The sequence below is a fragment of the Scyliorhinus torazame genome, chromosome 11 (genome assembly GCF_047496885.1).
Source record: "Scyliorhinus torazame isolate Kashiwa2021f chromosome 11, sScyTor2.1, whole genome shotgun sequence".
Lineage (NCBI taxonomy): Eukaryota > Metazoa > Chordata > Chondrichthyes > Carcharhiniformes > Scyliorhinidae > Scyliorhinus > Scyliorhinus torazame.
The window spans coordinates 150581298-150601915 of record NC_092717.1 but is presented as its reverse complement, the minus strand read 5'-3'; the positions used below and the strand labels follow the sequence as shown (position 1 = coordinate 150601915).

The window sequence follows — 20618 nt, the reverse complement described above, 5'->3', positions numbered from 1 at the left end:
AACCAAGCTGCAGGACATTTGGGCCTTTCGTCTGACTTCAGTTGGACTAAAGCCAGTTGTCAGTTAGTGTTAATTCACAGACATTTAATAAGATTACATTGAATTTCTAACGCAGCCCAGATACTTCCCCAAAACATGCACACACCTTTGATGTGGGGTGAGTACTAGATTTATTCCCCTCAGTGGAAAATTGTTAACCAGGGCAGTGTCCTCGAAAATAGGCAGTTACATTCGAGAAACATCCAAGGCCCAAACAAAATTCAGGTTGCTGGCCTTCACACATTACCCTGGCAGTATTATGAGTGAAAACAAAAAAGAAAATAACAGCAGCGAATGGGGGACAATTATGAAATTTGGAGATGACAGGGAACTTGGAAGTGTGGTATCAATGAGGAAGATGGTAATAAAGACATGGAACAGGCTGATTGGAATGGACAGAGACATGGCAGATGAACTTCAACACTGAAAAAATGTGAAGTTATACATTTTGATAGGAAGAATGGGGAGTGAAGAAACATACTAAATAGTATAATATTAAAGGGGAGCAAGAACAAAAACCTGAGGGTGTTTGTGGATGAATCTTTGAAGGTAGCAGGACAGGTTAACAAAGCAATGTGAGATAAACAGAAGTATGGAGTATAAAAGCCATTAAGTTATGCTAAATCAGCACAGACCACAAGTCTGACTGGAGCTGGAGTACTGTATCCAATTCTGGGCTCCATCGAGGGAGAACATGAAGGCTTTGGAGATGGTACAGCAGAAATTTACAGAGACTGTTTCCAGAGATGAGGGATTACAAATACTTGGATAGATTGGAAAAGTCGAGTAGTTTTCTTAGAGCAGCAAAAGTTGAGGAAATATGATAAATCATGAACGGTTTAGATAGAGTAAATAAAGATAAGCTGTTTCCTTTTGCTCAATGAGAGGGCGCAGATTTCTGGTGATTGGCAGAGGTGACATGACATTACACATCATGTGATTAGGATTTGGAGTGCACTACCTGATAGGGTGGTGGATACAGATGTAATTGTGGCCTTCAAAAAGGAATTGAATAAATACTTGCAGGAGAAACAATTATAGGGATATAGAGAAAAAGCAGGGAAGTGGACTAATTGGATGGCGCTTCGTAAGAACTAACACAGATTTGATGGGCCAAATGACCTCCTGTGCTATACTAGTTTACGGTTCTATGAATTTCACCTATGAAGATTCTTAGTTCAAAAAGATACAATGGAATTTTTTTGTCCCATTTTGCACCCACACAATGAATGCATTATTTCAAGCAGTTGCACTATTATGTAAACAAAAAGTTCAGCTGACCTAGCTTAACCTTTGGCAGCTTTTCTGAGTACACAGAACTTATGTGGCGATACTTTGGATCGTGCACCGTGAGGTCAAAGGACATTTTGCTGAAGAGTTCAATGTCAGGCCATTGTGCATTGATTCCCTGCACGTGCTCATTTGCCTCTTTCATCTCTGAAACAAAACATTCAAAGTTTAGTTCACAGAACTCATTGTATTATCATGCTGTAAGTTTAATTAAGTGTGTGGATTGAAGGAATACAACGTTATGTCACCCTCGGGGAGCATTAAAGATGCTCAGCGATCCCCAAAACGAATAACTACCAGTTATCCTGCTTTCTGGTCTCTGCGTCCTTCCAATTATCTAAAATGTTTTTTGATCTTATCATTTGAGGACAGATGGTGCAAAGAAATAAGATTTGGAACCTTACTAAAAGAGCCCATCCTGAACCTTCTTATTGTCATTCTGATTCAATTCAAAAATGAAGTAAGTCTCACAAACTTAAGGGGGTGCACTGTTTAAAAACGTTTAAATGACACTGCTGTGTTTCACACTAAACATTAAGGGGTTGGGAGTAAGTACGCTTGATAAATAAGGTCCATCATGTAAAGGGTTTTACGTTATATAGATGTTTCAGGGTATTCATGAAGTATGAATAATAATCATAAATTGGTTGAACGGTCATGCCAAGAGATAAAGAAAATGTAACACTACATAAACTTTATATTTACTAAACTATCTAAAGCACCTACCCTCATTAATTTCGTCTTCATTGTATACATCAACCTCAAGAAGTCTTATTAGCATGCGAAAAAGAATTCTAAGGAACTGTAAGTATGCACCTGTCTTCCCAACCTGTAACATAAAATTCCAATTAGAAACCACCAACAGATCTGAAGAATAAAGGCGATTGAATTTTCAAAAGCTGGCAAAACAAAGGCATTTAATATATTGTATTTGTGAAGACAAATTTATAAATATTAAGGGGTGTTGCTGCCAAACAGAACTGAAGTGGGTATATTACAGACCCCAAACTCTTTGTCAATAAAATAAGCAGGGTATGGATGATGCTAAACAAGGGTAATGTAATAGAAGCATAGACACAGAAGTAGGCCATTCGGCCCTTCAAACCTCTCTGCCATTGAATATGATCATGGCTGATCATCCAACTCAATGGCCTGTTCCCGCCTTTTCCACCCCACCACCACCCCCATTCCAAATCTTTTACCCCTTTCGCCCCAAGTGCTGTATCTAACTTCTTCCAGAAAACATGCAATGTTTTGACTTCAACTACTTTCTGTGGTAGTAAATTCCACAGGTTGATCACTCTCTGGGTGAAGAAATTTCTCATCTCAGTCCTAAATGGTGATCCTGTATCCTCAGACTGCGACACACCCACCATCGGGAACATCCTTCCTCAGATAAGGAGACCAAAACGGCACACACAACATTCCAGGTGTGGTCTCACCAAGGCCCTGTATAATTGCAACAAGACATCCTTGCTCCTGTACTCAAATCGTCTCGCTATGAAGGCCAGCATGCTATTCACTGCCTTTACCACCTGCTGCACCTGCATGCTTGCCTTCAGCGACGGGTGTACAAGGACACCTAGGTCTTATTGCATCTTCCCCTCGCTCAATTCATAGTCATTCAGATAATAATCTGCCTTCCTATTTTTGCTACCAAAGTGGATAATCTCACATTTATCCATATTATACTGCATCTGCCATGGATTTGCTCACTCACTCAGCTTGTCCAAATCACAGGGAAGCACCTCTTCATCCTCACAGCTCACACTCCCACCCAGCTTTGTGTCATCTGCAAATTTGGAAATATTACATTTAGTTCCCTCATCTAAATCATTAATATATATTGTGAATAGCAGGGGTCTGAGCACTGGTCACTGCTTGCCATTTTTTTTTTATTCCTTCTTTGTTTCCTATCTGCCAACCAGTTGTCTATTCATCTCAATACACAACCTCCAATTCCATGTGCTTTACTTTTACACACTAATTTCTATGTGGGAGTCTGTCGAAAGCTTTCTGAAAGTCCAAATAAACCGCAACCACTGGCTCCACCTCATCAACTCTACTAGTTACATCCTTGAAGAATTCCAGTAGATTCCTCAAGCACGATTTCCCTTTTGTAAATCCATGTTGGCCCTGTCCGATTCTGCCTCTGTTTTCCAAGTACTCTGCGATGAAATCTTTTATAATTGACTCTGGAATTTTCTCCACTACCGACGTTGTTCCCAATAAACCCCTTTATTAATAAGAAGGCTCTTAAGTGATACCTTGTGCTATGACAAGTGTGTACCATCTACAAGATTATCATAGAATTTACAGTGCAGAAGGAGGCCATTCGGCCCATCGAGTCTGCACCGGCTTTTGGAAAGAGCACCCTACCCAAGGTCAACACCTCCACCCTATCCCCATAACCCAGTAACCCCACCCAACACTATGGGCAATTTTGGACACTAAGGGCAATTTATCACGGCCAATCCACCTAACCTGCACATCTTTGGACTGTGGGAGGAAACCGGAGCACCTGGAGGAAACCCACGCACACACGGGGAGGATGTGCAGACTCCGCACAGACAGTGACCCAGGCCGGAATCGAATCTGGGACCCTGGAGCTGTGAAGCAATTGTGCTATCCACAATGCTACCGTGCTGCCCAAATCCTTTAAGATGCACTGCAGCAACTCACCAAGTCTCCTTAAACCTTCCACACCCGCAACCTCTACAACCTCGAAGGACAGGAGATGCATGAGAGTACCACCACCTGCAAGTTCTCCTCCAAACCCCATATCATCCTGACATGGAATGATTAAAAAAAAAACAGGGTCCCATTCTGGGCACGAATAGTGGGGTGTGCCGAGAACGATCCCGCTATCAAACAGGTCTTCAGGGGGGGTTTTGGGCCTTGACGAGGAATGCCCTGCAAAGGCCACATTTACCTCACTTCCTGCACTGATGAGCTCAGCTCGCCAGTGCAGGAAGAGATTTGGGCACCGTTTTTAAATGCCGCGCTGATCACTTGACTCCCTCAGTCACCCCACTGGACACCCCCAACTTAACTCTTAGGGGGTCCTTGGCCATCCCTTCACATCACCTCTTCAGAGTAGGGCACCCCGGGCATGATCCCTGGCACTTGGGTACCTTGGCACTGCCAGCCTGGCAGTGCTAGGGTACCAGTGCCAAGGTGCAAGGCTGGCAGTGCCAAGGTGCCAGTGGGAGTGTCAGGGTACCAACCTGCCCGAAAGCCCGACCACTCGTGGGCCTCTGATGGCCTGGAGACTCCCACCCCCAGGTGCCGATACGTCTGGTCCACATTTGTGTGGACCAGTACCAAACAGCGCAATGGCGAGGCTCCCAGGCAAGGGGGTTAGTTCCCAGGCCTTGGGATAATCGGGAGCAGACATATTTAAATGAGCCTAATGAGCAAATTTTGCAAGCCGCCTCTTGTGAGATTTACCAGCCTTGTCGTGTCACCGAGTCAGCGCGACGAGGCCTTTCGATTACGTCCTATATCACCATTCCTTCACTGTCAGTGGGTCAAAATCCTGGAACTCCCTGCCTACCAGAACTGTGGATGTACCTATACAACATTGACTGCAGCAGTTCAAGAATGTAGCTCACCATCACCAACATCTTCTCAATGGCAATTATTGATGGATTTTGTCCAAGTTGTTTCAAAGGATGTTAAGGTCCTCACGCCTCACAACCTCAACCCCCACCCATTCCCCATGCCATCTCCCTGTGCACTCACCCAGTTTACACTATAGAACCCATGAGCCATATAAAGCATTGGCAGTCTTCAAATGTGCTTGAAAGAACAGTTAGAAATCTGTTTTGAAAAAGCCATTGCTCTTACATCCTATAGAAGTGTCAATCAAACATGATAGCTTCAATAACAATGCTTTACCTCACTTCATACCTCTTAATCTTGTCCACATAAACATGCATTTAAAGAAACAGATCAAAAAAACAATAATTTATTCTAACCTCAAAGAAATATCAATTAAAGCAACACTCCACTTCCACCTTTTAAAACAGACCCCTGCTGAGCTAATCCATTATTAGCGAGTCTTGGAGCTCAGCGAAGCTTTCATAATGAAGACATGTGAACTGTATCAACAAAATAGAAGGCCAGACATCATGGGCGAAATTCTCCACCAACGGCGCGATGTCCGCCGACTGGCGCCAAAAACGGCGCCAATCAGACGGGCATCGCGCCGGCCCAAAGGTGCGGAATGCTCCGCATCTTTGGCGGCCTAGCCCCAACATTGAGGGGCTAGGCCGACGCCGGAGGGATTTCCGCCCCGCCAGCTGGCGGAAATGGCGTTTGTTGCCCCGCCAGCTGGCGCGGAAATGCGGCGCATGCGCGGGAGCGTCAGCGGGCGCCGACAGTTTCCCGCGCATGCGCAGTGGGGAGAGTCTCTTCCGCCTCCGCCATGGTGGAGGCCGTAGCGGAGGCGGAAGGGAAAGAGTGCCCCCACGGCACAGGCCCGCCCGCGGATCGGTGGGCCCCGATCACGGGCCAGGCCACCGTGGGGGCACCCCCCCGGGGTCAGATCGTCCCGCGCCCCCCCCCCCCCCCCCCCCCCCCGCCAGGACCCCGGAGCCCGCCCACGCCGCCTAGTCCCGCCGGTAAATACCAGGTTTGATTTACGCCGGCGGGACAGGCAATTTCTGGGCGGGACTTCGGCCCATCCGGGCCGGAGAATTGAGCGGGGGGTCCCGCCAACCGGCACGGCCCGATTCCCGCCCCCGCCCAATCTCCGGTACCGGAGACTTCGGCGGGGGCAGGGGCGGGATTCACGGCGGCCAACGGCCATTCTCCGACCCGGCGGGGGGTCGGAGAATGACGCCCCTGTTTCTTCAGATGACTTTTTATAGGGATTATTTACTATTATTCAGTTGATATCTGCAATTTAAAGTGGGGCAATCATAGGCATGACAATATCGTAACATTTCTCATTAATAGAGGCATTTATTTGGTAGACCTTACTTATGGAGATGTCATATGTCACCACATATCCTACACATAATATTATTCTAATTATTTATTTTCACTTTGCTAGCATGAGCAATTAAAATACTAAGAATTACCTGTGGTGGTCCCGTCAATAACAACCGCCTCTGATGAAAATTTCCAGAACCTCCATCACTTTTATTGCTGAAGTCTGCATGGTGTGGCCTTGGAACTGTCCATTGTCTGTAATATAGTGACTGTTCTTCACTGCTCAAGTCCTTGTGGAAGAGTGATCTAAGTGAGCTTGTCCAAGCCATATCAGCATGGGGCAACAAATTGGCAGAGCATAAATGTTCATTTTTGGCCAAGCCAAGAAGATGATACACTGGCTTTGATAAAATTACCGTTCTTGGAAAAATGAGGTGTGGAGTCCTGAAGTCTTTATTGAGAAGCACAGATTGGCGAGAATTCCCAGAGGATGAGGATGATTTTGAGACTGTGCTGCTTGCAGTTTCCTTCCCCTCTGAGTCACATTCCTGTTTGCAGCCCTCACTGCCTACATTGATTGAGGTGCGTACTGAAGTGCCTTCGTCACTTGAACTGTTTACAATATTCTGGAAACTATGGGATGAAACAGGCTTCTGTGATGAGTCCAGGGCACTGGAGGAGCTCACTCCATTCTCTGCTATGGATCCTATTTGAAGGCAAACCAAATTTAATGTTAAAGATTGATATCACTTAGTGAAACTGCTGCATTCAAGCTTCACGTGAATATAACTGGAATACTTGGGTGTTCTTTGGACAGCTAGGGCTGTTTTGCAAGCACGCAGTGTATTCCTCCACACCTGCCCATTTCCCAATTAGCTCTCCATCTTAATTTAATTTTGTAAAAAAAACTTGGGTTTATATAATGTAGTCTATAATTTTAAAAATGGACGCTGGCCAAGGTAGACGATATCAGTAACGGTGGCTCAAAGGTTTAGTTAGCGGTATGCTTTAAGGAGAATCTTTCAGGCTGGATGAGGTTATACAATGGGGATAGACTAAATCAAGAAGGAATTTGAACACGAGGATGAGAACTTTAAATTTGTGACTTTAAGGGACTAGGAGCCAAAGTAATTCAGCAAGAGCAGGGATGATGCGAGCTGCACTTGATGAGGGTAGAGAAGTCAGAATAGTCGAGTCTGGACATCACAAATGCATGACTGAGGCTTTCAGTGCCAGATCCAAGAAAGCTGGCAATGTTATGGAAATGGAAGTGGATGGTCTGGAGGAATTTGTAGCTTAACCAGGACTGCATGTTGGACATGCAGGAAGAAAACCAGAAGCTATCTGAGTGGACGATTGAGATCTCAGTGAGAATGATATCCAAGAGATCCTTGCGTACTAGAGTAGAGGGTGGAAGGAGAAGGGGAGAGGAAAAAAGTGGTGGAGAAAGATTCCTTCAATCCAAGCTTGTCTGACAACATAAAAAGCTGAAGAGGAATTGGGGCAGATGGTGGAGAGTTTGAATTGGATATTATCGGTATACATATGGAAGTTAACCCCATGTCTACAGATGATGTCGCTAAGCAGCAACTAGAGAGAAAGAGGAGGGTGCTGGAGGCAACAGCATGCAGGAAGGAAAATAAGCCATTGCTGGAGATGTTCTGGCTATAATTGGATAGGTAAGAGCGGAACTGAAGTGAGGTTGAATCTCACTGAGCTGAGTTGTTGAAGGACAGAGGAGTTTAATCATGTCAAAGGCTGCTGAGAGGTTGAGAAGTACAAGAAAGGATTACACATCATAGTCAGTCATTTGGGACTTTGGCTCAGGCTATTTTGGCAGGGGGAGGCAGAACCTTGATTAGTCATTTTCAATCAAGAAATCGTGAGAAAGGTGGGGAAGGCACCAATAATTTGAAGGACATTGGAGAGGAAAGGAATTTTTTAAATATGGTGGTAGCTTTCAAGTTGAGAGGGTACACGATTGCTAGTTAATAATAATAATCGCTTATTGTCACTATTCTGGAACTATTTTATCACCCGTCCTACCTTCCAGCCCATCTACAGGGGGCTGATTGAAATCAGACGATGGACCCTGAAAGTCATGGGAACACAATCCTATCTAGTTGGCCAGACGTGAAGAATCCATAGGCACGCTAATCACTGAACATACTAACCTGAGGTTCCAGTGACTGCACTGCTGTTACTTTGTGGCCTCTCTAGATCAATCTGTAATTCATCAGATTCATTTTCACTGATGAGAACTTTTTCTTGTTCCTTCTCAGTTTGTTGCAGAACTGCCATGGTTTCCCTGACAGCACTCTTAGAAACATAGCCACAAGCCAGGCCTATCTCTTGCTCAAGGGTTGTCCGTGTGAGGTAGCTGGAGTCAATTAGCCTAAGGTCACAGTACTTCATGGACCTTAATAAGAAGATAGAAATAAGTCCCAAGTTATCAAACAAAACAAAAATAAATATTTTATATCCTACATGGTTAGAGTGCATGTTTTTTTGAGATTCTATATCAGCTAAACAGGCCTGCAATAAATGCATATGTGTGTCCGTGCGAGAATGTAGGTTTTGGCTTAGCTACAATGTTCTTCACAGTTCTGCTGACAGTAACTGCAGTGACTGGCCAACTGTGTAAGATATCTGAATGTTGTAGGCATCAGAGGAATTAAAAGCAAACAACCTTCAAAAGAGGAAGATGTATTTTTAAAAAATTATTTTTATTGAAATTTTTATGATTTTTATACAAAAACCAAACAATGATAATAATCTTTATTAGTGTCACAAGTAGGCTTACTCTAACACTGCAACTTTGCAGGAAATAAAGCAGAAATCATGAGGTACAGATTGTGCCAGAAGTATGGTGGTATCTCTGAGGAAGTTCCTTAGCACAGGTAAATTTTATGGTTGCAACAACATCAACAAGGCAGCATTTATTGTGTATCCCTAGTTGCTCTGAAGGCAGTGTAAGGCAACCATGTAATGTGGAATTGGGGTCACGTTGTAGTCCAGACCAGATAGAGGTTGTAGTTTTCCTTCTCTGATATTATTGAACCAATAGGATTTTTAATAACTATTTGGAGGCTTCCTTGGTCATTTTTCTCTTGGTGTTAGGAACATGGGGTATGCCATTTGGCCTATCAAGCCTGCTCCGCCTATGAATTAAATCACGGCTGATCATCTACTTCAATGCCACTTTCTCGGACTATCTCCATATCCAAAGATGTGCAGGTTAGGTGGATTGGCCATGCTATATTGCCCTTAGTGTCCAAAAGGGTTAGGTGGAATTACTGGGTTACGGGGTTAGGGTGGAGGTGTGGGCTTGAGTGGGGCGCTCTTTCCAGGGGCTGTTGCGGACTCTATGGGACGAGTGGCCTCCTTCTATACTGAAAATTCTATGATTCTACCCTTACTACATCCTCCTCACACCCAGTTTGGTGTCAACAGCAAGTTTGGAAACATTGCAATCGGTCCCCATATCCAAATCATTTATATAGATTGTGAACAGCTGTGGCCAAAGCACTGATCCCTGCAGTGCCCCACCAGAACAACCTACCATCCTGAGAATGAAATCATTTATTCCTACTCTCTGCTTTCTGTCTGTTAACCCATTCTCAAACAATACTCATATATTTCTCCCATTCCCATGCACTCTAATATTATTTACTAACCTGCTGTGTGGGACCTTATCAAAAGCATTCTAAAAATCAAAATACACCACATCCACTGGTTCTCCTTTATCTATGCTACAAGTAATATACTCAAAAAACCTCAATTTGTCAAATCCATATTTAGAGTTCAGATTACAAAGATAAATTATGAGGTTGGACTAGTCTGAATTTCTCAACTAGATTGTTGTTTTACAATTTAGGAACATAGGACTTAGGAGCAGGAGTAGTCCATTCGGCATTCAATAGAATCATGGCTGATCTGGTGTGGTCTCAACTCCCCGCTTTCCTGTCTGCTCCCCATTACCCTTGACTCGCTTGTCTATTAAAAATCTGTCCTAGGAATTTATTGCAAGGTATCCTCTATCTCCTATTTAACCATACCAGAACACATGGAACACATAATGAAATATTCTAATGCATAGCAGTTATAAGACAAACATTGAAATTTAGGGTAAGATAAAACCGTTGTTGTTTTTTTAAGTCTTACCTTGGAAATGATTCCCCAAGTGGATCTTTACCAGTTAAGATGACAATACATGGTAGACCTTCCAGATCCTGATATGTGTGCGGGACCCATTCCTCCTGTTCACATCCTCTCCATACCTATAAGTCAAAATAATGGAGGATTCAGACGAAATCTTCAAATTCAGAGACTAAGTAGAATGTGGAGCTTGTTACCACAAGGAGTAGTTGAGGTGAAGAACACAAACACATTAATGGGGAAGCTAGCTAATCATATGAAGGAGCATGAAATAGAAGGCAAAGAAGACGTAGGTGTATTCACAAAGTAGAGGTAGAGTGAAGGAGGATGGGAGGAGGCTCCTATGAAGTATAAACCTGACATGGACCTAGTGGGTTAAATGGCCTATTGCTGTGCTGTAAATACTATGTAAGACAGCTGGAAGGAATAAGTAGCTTAATAAATTAAAATAAAATGTTCTCACCTTTCCCGTTGAAGCACCAAGTGGTGCAGCAATGAGTAATACTGACAATACATATTATTACAATTTGCATCAAAGACTTGGACTCAGAAACTAAATTCAAATTGATTAAGTATGAAGACGTTACAAACTAGGAAGGCCAGCTGCTTGTGAGAAGGTAGTTCAAGAAATCAAAAATTAGTTTATACATAAGTGAGCAAATAATAGCACATGAAATTTAATATGTACATGTGTAAAGTATTATCGGTCAAAAGTATGAGCAACACAGGTGTTTAGTTAGTCAACAGAAGTGAAGGGATGGGGGGCTTATTAGGTATGAGCTTAAGGGTTATGGTGGGGGTTTGGGGAGGGGGGTATTTGGGGACCTGTTGTGGTTTACTTGGTTGTTTGGGTGTAATGGCTATGGATGGTGGTGATGGTCGGGGTACAGTGAGGGGGACTTTTTTTGTCTGGGGGATCTGGCGGCCAACTTGGGTGGTCCTGGTATCGGCCCTTCTCTGGAGGTTGCTGGACTGTCTCACATAACGAGAATTACTGATCCTGGTAAGGGGAAGGGGGTTAGACGTGTCCCCCCCCCCCAATCCAGCTGGTCACATGAAATGTTAGGGGGTTAAGTGGCCTGGTAAAAATATCTAGGGTGTTTACACATCTTAAAACTTTGAAAGACTTTAAAAGCTGATGTGGTGCTGTTGCAGGACACCCATTTGTGGGTTAGAGATCAGAGAAAGTTACGGAAGGGTTGGGTGGGACAGGTGTTTTATTTTATTTTATTCTAATCTTAAGAGTACACAATTCTTTTTTTCCAATTAAGGGCCAATCTAGCATGGCCAATCCACCAATCCATCCAAATTTGCACATTTTGTTGGGTCGCAGACACGGGGAGTGTGTGCAAACTCCACACAGACAGAGACGGAGGGCCGGGATCGAACCCGAGTCCTCAGCGGCGTGAGGCAGCAGTGCTAACCACTGCGCCACCGTGCTACCCGTGGGACAGATGTTTAATTTGGGGTTTTATAGTAGGGCCTGAGGGGCAGCGATCCTGATCAATAAGAAGGTGACCTTTTGGCGGAGAACGTTTTGACGGATCTGAATGGGATGTATGTAATTGTTAGTAGGTTGTTGGTGGGTGCACCAGTGATGCTGGTCAGTATATATGCCCCAAATTGGGACGACGCATCTTTTATTAATAAATTGTTGCCTTTGATCCCAGATTTGGATTCACACCAGCTAATCATGGGTGGGGATTTTAATTGCACTTTAGGGGCGAAATTCTCCCGAAACGGCGCAATGTCCGCCGACTGGCGCCCAAAACGGCACCAATCAGACGGGCATCGCGCCGTCCCAAAGGTGCGGAATGCTCCACATCTTTGGGGGCCGAGCCCCAACATTGAGGGGCTAGGCCGACGCCGGAGGAATTTCCGCCCCGCCAGCTGGCGGAAACGGCCTTTGTTGCCCCGCCAGCTGGCGCGGAAATGACATGTCGGGGCGGCGCATGCGCGGGAGCGTCAGCGGCCGCTGACAGTTTCCCGCGCATGCGCAGTGGAGGCAGTCTCTTCCGCCTCCGCCATGGTGGAGACCGTGGCGGAGGCGGAAGGGAAAGAGTGCCCCCACGGCACAGGCCCGCCTGCGGATCGGTGGGCCCCGATCGCGGGCCAGGCCACCGTGGGGGCACCCCCGGGGCCAGATCGCCCCGCGCCCCTCCCAGGACCCTGGAGCCCGCCCGCGCCGCCTTGTCCCGCCAGTAAATAGGTGCTTTAATTTACGCCGGCGGGACAGGCAATTTATCGGCGGGACTTCGGCCTATCCGGGCCGGAGAATCGAGCGGGGGGGCCCGCCAACCGGCGCGGCCCGATTCCCGCCCCCGCCGAATATCCGGTACCGGAGACTTCGGCAACCGGCGGGGGCGGGATTCACGGCAGTTCCCGGCGATTCTCCAACCTGGCGGGGGGTCGGAGAATGACGCCCTAGATCCCCGACTGGATAAGTCGAGGCCTAAGATGAAACTCTAGCTATTTCATGTCAAAATAACTCAAGGTGAAGTTGAAAGATTCTATGCGTCCTAGTGACCCTGGTACTGAACAAGCCCAACAACTGCAGAGCAGAATGGACTAGGAAGGGGCAGCATAGTGGCGCAGTGGTTAGCATTGCTGCCTCACGGCATCGAGGTCCCAGGTTCGATCCCGCATCTGGGACACTGTCCGTGTGGAGTTTGCATTCTCCCCGTGTTTGCGTGGATTTCGCCCCCACAACCCAAAGATGTGCAGGGTAGGTGGATAGATCACACTAAATTGGCCCTTAATTGGAAAAAATGAATTGGGTATTCTAAATTTAAAAAAATAGAATGGACAAAGAAAACAGAATGCTGAAATCTGTTGACAAAACATTAAGTTCGGGAGGGAGAAATGTAATGTTGAAACTGAAAGGTATTTCAATCAGACTGTGTTGGAGTATTGTGCCTATGTTGGTCAAGCTAAGTTGTGAATGTAGAATGTAGAACAAGGACAATCAGGTTCAGATAAAAAAGACACATTTAGAATTGATGTCAAGAAGCTCTCCTTTACGGGCAGCATGGTGGCGCAATGGTTAGCACTGCTCCTCACAGTGCCGAGGACCCGGGTTCGATCCCGTCCCTGGGTCACTGGCCGTGTGGAGTTTGCACATTCTCCCCATGTCTGCATGGGTTTCAACCCAACAACCCAAAGGTGTGCAGGGTAGGTGAATTGGCCATGTTAAATTGCCCCTTAATTGGAAAAAAAATGATTGAGAACTCTAAATCTATTTTAAAAAACTCTCCTTCACAAAAGATTGATGAACTCAATGAATTGACTCCTAGATGTGTAATGGAGATGCAAACATTGGAATAATTTAAGAAACTGCTGAATGCCACATTAATATTACACAATGAATTATAAGAACCTGATCTACTTTCTTATTGTTCAACCTCTACATTCAAAGAAATCTTGAAGGAAACCTTGAAGTGAAGATCAAAGTGCTGTGCTTCCTTTTGACAACACTGCTGGTGTCAATGGGGGAATGTTATAAAGAATTGCTGCTTTCTGCTGGATCTCAATAATAACATAGTGTAATAATAATCCCTTAAAGTCACAAGTAGGCTTCAATTAAGTTATTGTGACAAGCCCCCAAGTTCAAATCGTTCTTCTTGACCGGGTCACTCAGCAACGCGAACCAACCCTTGACAGTGTTCAGCTGCCGCCAAGAGCCCGTAAGTCTTAAGTCAACGCTCGCTACGAGATAGGTGCTCCTAGCTACCAGTCCGTATCAACTTTTGAATCCCGCAGACTCAGAACCCGAATGAAAGGCCATTTGTTCCCCTGACCTGGTGGGCCAGTCCTAAGCTAAGTATATGCCTGTTAGTTGTAGAAGTAGCTTAGAAGTAGAATTTATGCATGAGTAGCGATTACTGTGTATAATAAATGTGCTTTGATTTGAATCTTACTAATTGGTGTATTGAGTTATTGATTATTACTTGAACTTGAACCTTGTGGCGGTATCATAAAGATACCTGGCGACTCGAGAGCAAAGGTTATAAACAGAGCCAATTGAACCAACCAAAAGTTAGCAACAGAGCTGGAGAACGAGGGGGTCTTTTAATCAAGTACATAGCAAAAAGTTAGGTAACAGGTTTGGAAGCATTTGTTGGCATAGACAGCAATCGCACTCTGGAACAGATTACTGAAACATATATCAATGAGTATCAATCTCTTGGATACCTTCAAATGGGAATTTGAATAGTACCTGAGCCAGGAGGTCAATGCATGTTAAAGAGGGTAAGTTGCAGGGTAGCTGGGTCTAGCAAGGTTCATGAGTTACATACGTGATTGCCATAGGAGATCAAAGGGGAAGAGATGATGCAAAGCCCGGGTTTTTAAAAAGTTTTAGAGTACCCAATTCATTTTTTCCCAATTAAGGGGCAATTTAGTATGGCCAATCCACCTACCCTGCACATCTTTGGGGGCGAAACCTACATAGACACAGGGAGGATGTGCAAACTCCACACGGACAGTGACCCAGGGCCGGGATCGAACCTGGAACTTCGGTGCTGTGAGGCAGCAGTGCTAACCACTGCATCACCGTGCTGCCCAGAAAGGCCCGAGTTAAGTGTCTGCTCACCTTCTTCAGGAGGATCAATGGATTAAGTATAATTTGCAATAAGACAACTTGTACATAGTTTTCAGAAGGAATGTTGCTTCCCCATTCCATGCTTGCATATATAACATTTCTACAGTACTAGAAAGTTTGCTTTCTTTCCTCCTTCAGAACTCCTTTCGGAAAATGTTCCTACCTTCATCCGTGTAACAAAGTGCTTGGAAACAGTAAGCTCCATGGCAGGATTGCCCAGAAGTACCTCAAACCGATATTGCAGACCAAGCTTATCTCGAACATCCTGAAGTCGTTCCTTGGCAAGCATTGCTAGCTGCACTGATGGTACTCGTATCAAAAGCATATGTCCACGACCAATCTTATCTTTCCCAGGACAGCAAATCAAATCATCCATAATACTCAGTGTCTCAGGAGTAGTGTGCTCTCTCAGCAAATTCATTGAAGTTACAGCCATCATAGCTTCAGCATACTGCTGAATTAACAGGTAGCACCGGATCACCATGCTATGTAATCTGGGATATCTGAAAAAGCGGAAAGCCATCAGAATTCTCATTACTGTAATTCTGCATCCTTAAGATTAGTCTAATTTACACTCAAGCAAGCTGGGACTCATTTTTATTAAGGATTAACTATAAGAATCCATAATGAGCTAAGTCAAATTTACAAAACCTTATTTGAACATCACAATAGTTATTTCTGTTGGTTTTCAGGAAAACGTATATGTTGGAGTTGGGCTTTTTAGGGTTTAATATTAGAGATTCCAGTGTATTTGCTAAGTTACATTGTTCTTCAATATTAAAGTGCATTGTTGTGGGGCAATTTCAGAGCACTGCACTCAATTAAACAAAAAAAGACAATTTTCTGATCCTGCACTGCCTGCCACAGACAGCCTAGACAAGATAACACACTTCGGAAATCCAAGTATGCAAATGACCATGATTTGATGACTATTTACAGTTATAGTTAGAAATTCAATTGCAGAATACCCATTCTTTTGTTCTATAATTTTGGTGAACGATCCTTCCTGCCAGTGCTCAAAGTCAGAAAAGTACTCTCAAGCAGTTCTATGTTGGAGTTCATTTTGATATGTATAATTGTAAAAATATGAAAAATTATTGCATTTTTCTCACTTTATCGTTATCAATTAATGTCTCTTTTTCAACATACTTTTTCTCCATTTTTCTCCCTCCTCTCTCTCTCTGGCCACAGGGAGATAATAATCTCCTCCATTAGCACCACGATGTTCTCAACGTTAGTTGATGTGTCAAAATATATTTTTGTAAGTTTCAAGAATAAATACTTCTCAACGCGCACTGGTGCCAGTCCCCAGGATAAATGGGGAGAGGGCAAGAAGGACATTCAGCTGTAAAACCACCCCCCAAATCCAAATGATGGTTGATGTAAATTAAATTGGCAGCCATGTTAGGGCTTACCTTGAAAGTGACAGGCAGGGACCCTGCCAGAACCCTGTGAAGAATGGGCAATGGTCATCATCTAATGAATGAGAATGGCTGAAGAAGAGGTGAAAAGATGACCAAACACAAAATAACAAGTCTAAGTGACAGGGAGAAGCAGTGAAATAACTGTCCTGATTGTGAGAAAAGGAATACAAACCATGGGTCATCAGGAAACAGAGTCAAAGGGCAGCAAAGCAAGAGAAATTGGTAGTCGATATAAAATTTACTGTCCGTACAAGATAGGAAAAGAAATGGTGCTGGAATAGTATTAAATTCGAAAATAAATGGTGTTGGCAGTAGACAGAACAGAGACAGAATCATCAAAGCAAAACTAGAAAACGGGGGGTAAGATGTGGAGTGAGTTGTGCACCAAAGAGTGGATGCGGGCCAGAGGAGAAAGTAGAATTCTGGACAATAAAATTCAAATAATACCAAGCAGTGCCAGGCTAGAGGTGGCAAGTAACCTAAGTGGATATGTGCGGAGAGAAAGAGTAGAATACGAGGTTAATCATGGTGGAAACGGTTTAGCAGAAGTAAATGAAAAAGGAGCCAAGATCCTGGAAGTTGCTACATCATGCAAACTGATAATACTAAACACCTGGCACCGAAAACACAGAAACAACCGTATAACCTACAGCAGTGGTGGCAGCAAAACACATTATGGTTAGAAGAGAATGTGCAAGGAAAGCCAAGAACTGCAAAGTCTTCCCAAATGAGACACTGACTACCCAACATAGAGTGTTGATGGCAGAGCTGATTGCAAAGAAAACAAACCAGCAGCGGACAAGGAAACAGAACATCAGGACCTGGAAGCTCAAAGATCTGCAAATGAAAGGGGAATTCAAGGAGCAGATGGAGAGACAGCTAAAAGAAGTAGGAGAAGTTACAACAGACACCACGGAAGACTGGTGGAACTCAGTGGCAAACTTTATGCAGAAAACTGGTGAGGAAGTGTGTGAAAGGTTATCAGAGAGGAGAAAAGCTGGATTGGAAACTTAGGGGTGGAATGAAAACACCAAATGTGTAGTCAAAGAAAAGAAGGCAGTGTTAAAGAAGCGGAGACAGTCAGGAATCAATGAAGATAAAGAACAGCACAAAAAAAGTACAAAGTAGTGCCGGGAGGCAGAAATTCCCAACCAAAGTCAATGGACCTTTGGCAATCTATCAAATATTCAACCGTGCCGGCGACGATTCCCACCATGGACAGAAGTGGAAAATCCCTGCCAGTGATTATTAGAGAAAGATCGCTGGCTACTATTAAGTACCCTAGGCTAGTGCATAGTCAATTCCTGCCCCACTTGACCCTGAGTCACAACACAAGTGAATTAACCAATAATTCTTAGATAAATACCCAAATCTTTCGCCCATGGCTGCCCAATAATTACAGTCACCAGGTTTGTAAGTTTGAACACAATTACTGTTTATTTATAGCAAGAACTATAATGAAATATGCAGTAAATGCAACTGGTTAACTATTATCCAATTTCTAATTCCCCACTTTAACTTGTTACCCCACCCTCTACATATACACACAAGACAGACAAACACAGAGGGGAAAAAAGGGGGTTAAAATATCATAAGTAAAAGAGGAAAAGAGTCTTTGTTTCAAATGGGCGTTTCCAGCACCTTACTCCTCCTTGCTTTCAGTTTGAGGTTTTTGCTGCAGATTCATTCAGGCCTCAGTAGTTTCAGAAATACAGCATTAACAACTTTTCTAGAGAGAGTGAGTTCTAGGGCGAGATTCTCCGACCCCCCGCCGGGTCGGAGAATCGCGGGGGGCTGGCGTGAATCCCACCCCCGCTGGTTGCCGAATTCTCCACCACCGGATATTCGGCGGGGGCGGGAATCACGTCTTGCCGGTTGGCGGGACATGCCCCGCGATTCTCCGGCCCGCATGGGCCGAAGTCCCGCCGCTAAAATGCCTGTCCCGCCGACGTAGATTAAACCACCTACCTTACCGGCGGGACAAGGCGGCGCGGGCGGGCTCCGGGGTCCTGGGGGGGGCGCGGGGCGATCTGGCCCCAGGGGGTGCCCCCACGGTGGCGTGGCCCGCGATCGGGGCACACCGATCCGCGGGCCGGCCTGTGCCGTGGGGGCACTCTTTCCCTTCCGCTTTCGCCACGGTCTCCACCATGGCGGAGGCGGAAGAGACTCCCTCCACTGCGCATGCGCGGGAATGCCATCAGCGGCCGCTGATGCTCCCGCGCATGCGCCGCCCAGAGATGTCATTTCCGCGCCAGCTGGCGGGGCACCAAAGGCCTTTTCCGCCAGCTGGCGGGGCAGAAATTCATCCGGCGCGGGCCGAGCCCCTTAAGGTTGGGGCTCGGCCCCCAAAGATGCAGAGCATTCCGCACCTTTGGGGCGGCGCGATGCCCGACTGATTTGCGCCATTTTGGGCGCCAGTCGGTGGACGTCGCGCCGATACTGGAGAATTTCGCTCCTGGTCTTTATTTGCAACCTGTCATGGTTTTGTTGTAGATTCATTCATTCAGGTACTCTGCAGCTTCAGGAATCCAGGGGGCGATTCTCCGATATGGAGGCCAAGTGTTCGCGCCGTCGTGAACGCCGTCGCGTTTCACGATGGGGCAAACAGGGCCCGGGCATGACAATTTCTGGCCCCCTGCACGGCGCTGGAGCGGTTCACGCCGCTCCAGCGTCCTTATGCAGTGCCAAATGGGCGCCGCGCAAACCCGCGCATACGCAGTTGGGGCAGCCCAATCCTGCGCATGCGCAGTTGGGCCACGCCATCCTGCGCATGCACGGGGACGTCTTACGCATGCCGGCCTCTCACCAACATGGCGCCGGTGTTCTGGGGCCACGCGCGGAAGGAGGTAGGCCCGGGGGGGGGGGGGGGGGTGAGAGAGAGAGAGAGGCCGGCCCGCCGATCGGTGGGCCTTGATTGGGGGCCAGACCCCATCGGAGGCCACCTTGGTGAAGGAGCCCCCTTCCCTCCCCCACAGGCCGTCCCCCCCCAGCGTTCCCACAGAGTTCCCGCTGGCAGCGACCAGCGGTGGACGGCGCTGGCGGGAACCTGTCGTGTCGTAGTGGCCGCTCGGCCCATCAGGCTGGAGAATCGCCGCTCGCCTGTTCTCCGAGCGGCCGGGTGCGAATCGCGCGCCTCTGGTTTCCAGGGGGGTGGACAAATCACGTGCGGGGGTCGGGACGGCGTGGCGCGATCCGCGAGGCGCCCTGGCGATTCTCCCACCCGGCGTGGGGTGGGGAGAGAATAGCGCCCATTGTACTCACAGCCTTTCTGGAGAAAGAGAGAAAAGCAGGTCCTTGTCTTTCTGGATCCAGGACTTAACTGTGCCCTGAGATCTCTGAGAATCCTCCCACTAGGATAGGATCCAATCACCACCTGATACCACAAGGAGTACGACCTGTTGGGCAATTCATTGGCCACCAGCCAATCTATCAATCCAAATTCCACCCATCTCTCTCCCTGGTACCAAATGGTCTGATGCTCCTATTCAAACCAGCAGAGGCAAGCAGAGTGATCTCCCCTATAATTTCTGAATTCCTCATTCTCTCTGCTCCTTGATTTAAAGGTACATGTCCATTAATCACCCATGGATCAAAAATAATAATTGCAAAATAAAAGAAAGGGCAAATAAGGGAGTAAACAGGAAGGACCCTTCCACTATAGAAAGTATATATGAAAGTTTGGATACCTAAGAGAGACAAAACAATATCTTCAGAATAGTAGCTGCTAGAGATAGGTTAGCAAAAGACATGAGAAATATATTGTAATGGTCCTTCCTGTTTGTTCCTGTTTATTTCCTTATTTTCCCCTTTCTTTTATTATTGCTGTTACATTTTTAATCCATGGATGACTTATGGACATGTCTTTAAGACAGCCTGCCATTTTAATACAAGCAGAAGGAGGGTGTGGCCTGTGCCTTTAATTCAAACAGCAGCATCCAGAAGACTGTGCTGACTTAGACTGGTGATTGCCGATTGGCCGTGTCAGTGATGACTCAGTTCGACTGGTGTGGCTGGTGGTCAACAAATTGGCCCAAAAGGCTATATGGTAACAGGTGGCGATTGGATTTGATCGCACTGGAATGTTCTCAGAGTCACGAGGTTCCATTTTAGCTTCACTTTTGATTCTCCAGTCTGGGTGGAGGATTGCAACTAATTCTCTCCCAAACGAT

The 20618-nt window shown here is 45.8% G+C and overlaps 1 protein-coding gene across 4 annotated transcripts in view; it reads right to left on the bottom strand.

Moving 5' to 3' along the window:
* The window catches only part of greb1l (GREB1 like retinoic acid receptor coactivator), a 417126-nt gene that overhangs the window by 55273 nt on the left and 341235 nt on the right, over nt 1–20618 (bottom strand). For all 4 annotated transcript variants that reach the window (XM_072467885.1, XM_072467884.1, XM_072467887.1 and 1 more), the window contains 6 exons: nt 15189–15528; nt 10432–10547; nt 8442–8686; nt 6417–6973; nt 2056–2158; nt 1321–1476 (listed from right to left, as the gene is read on the bottom strand). In XM_072467885.1, the coding sequence (XP_072323986.1) occupies nt 1321–1476; nt 2056–2158; nt 6417–6973; nt 8442–8686; nt 10432–10547; nt 15189–15528 (1517 nt within the window). The remainder of the gene's footprint in view (nt 1–1320; nt 1477–2055; nt 2159–6416; nt 6974–8441; nt 8687–10431; nt 10548–15188; nt 15529–20618) is intronic.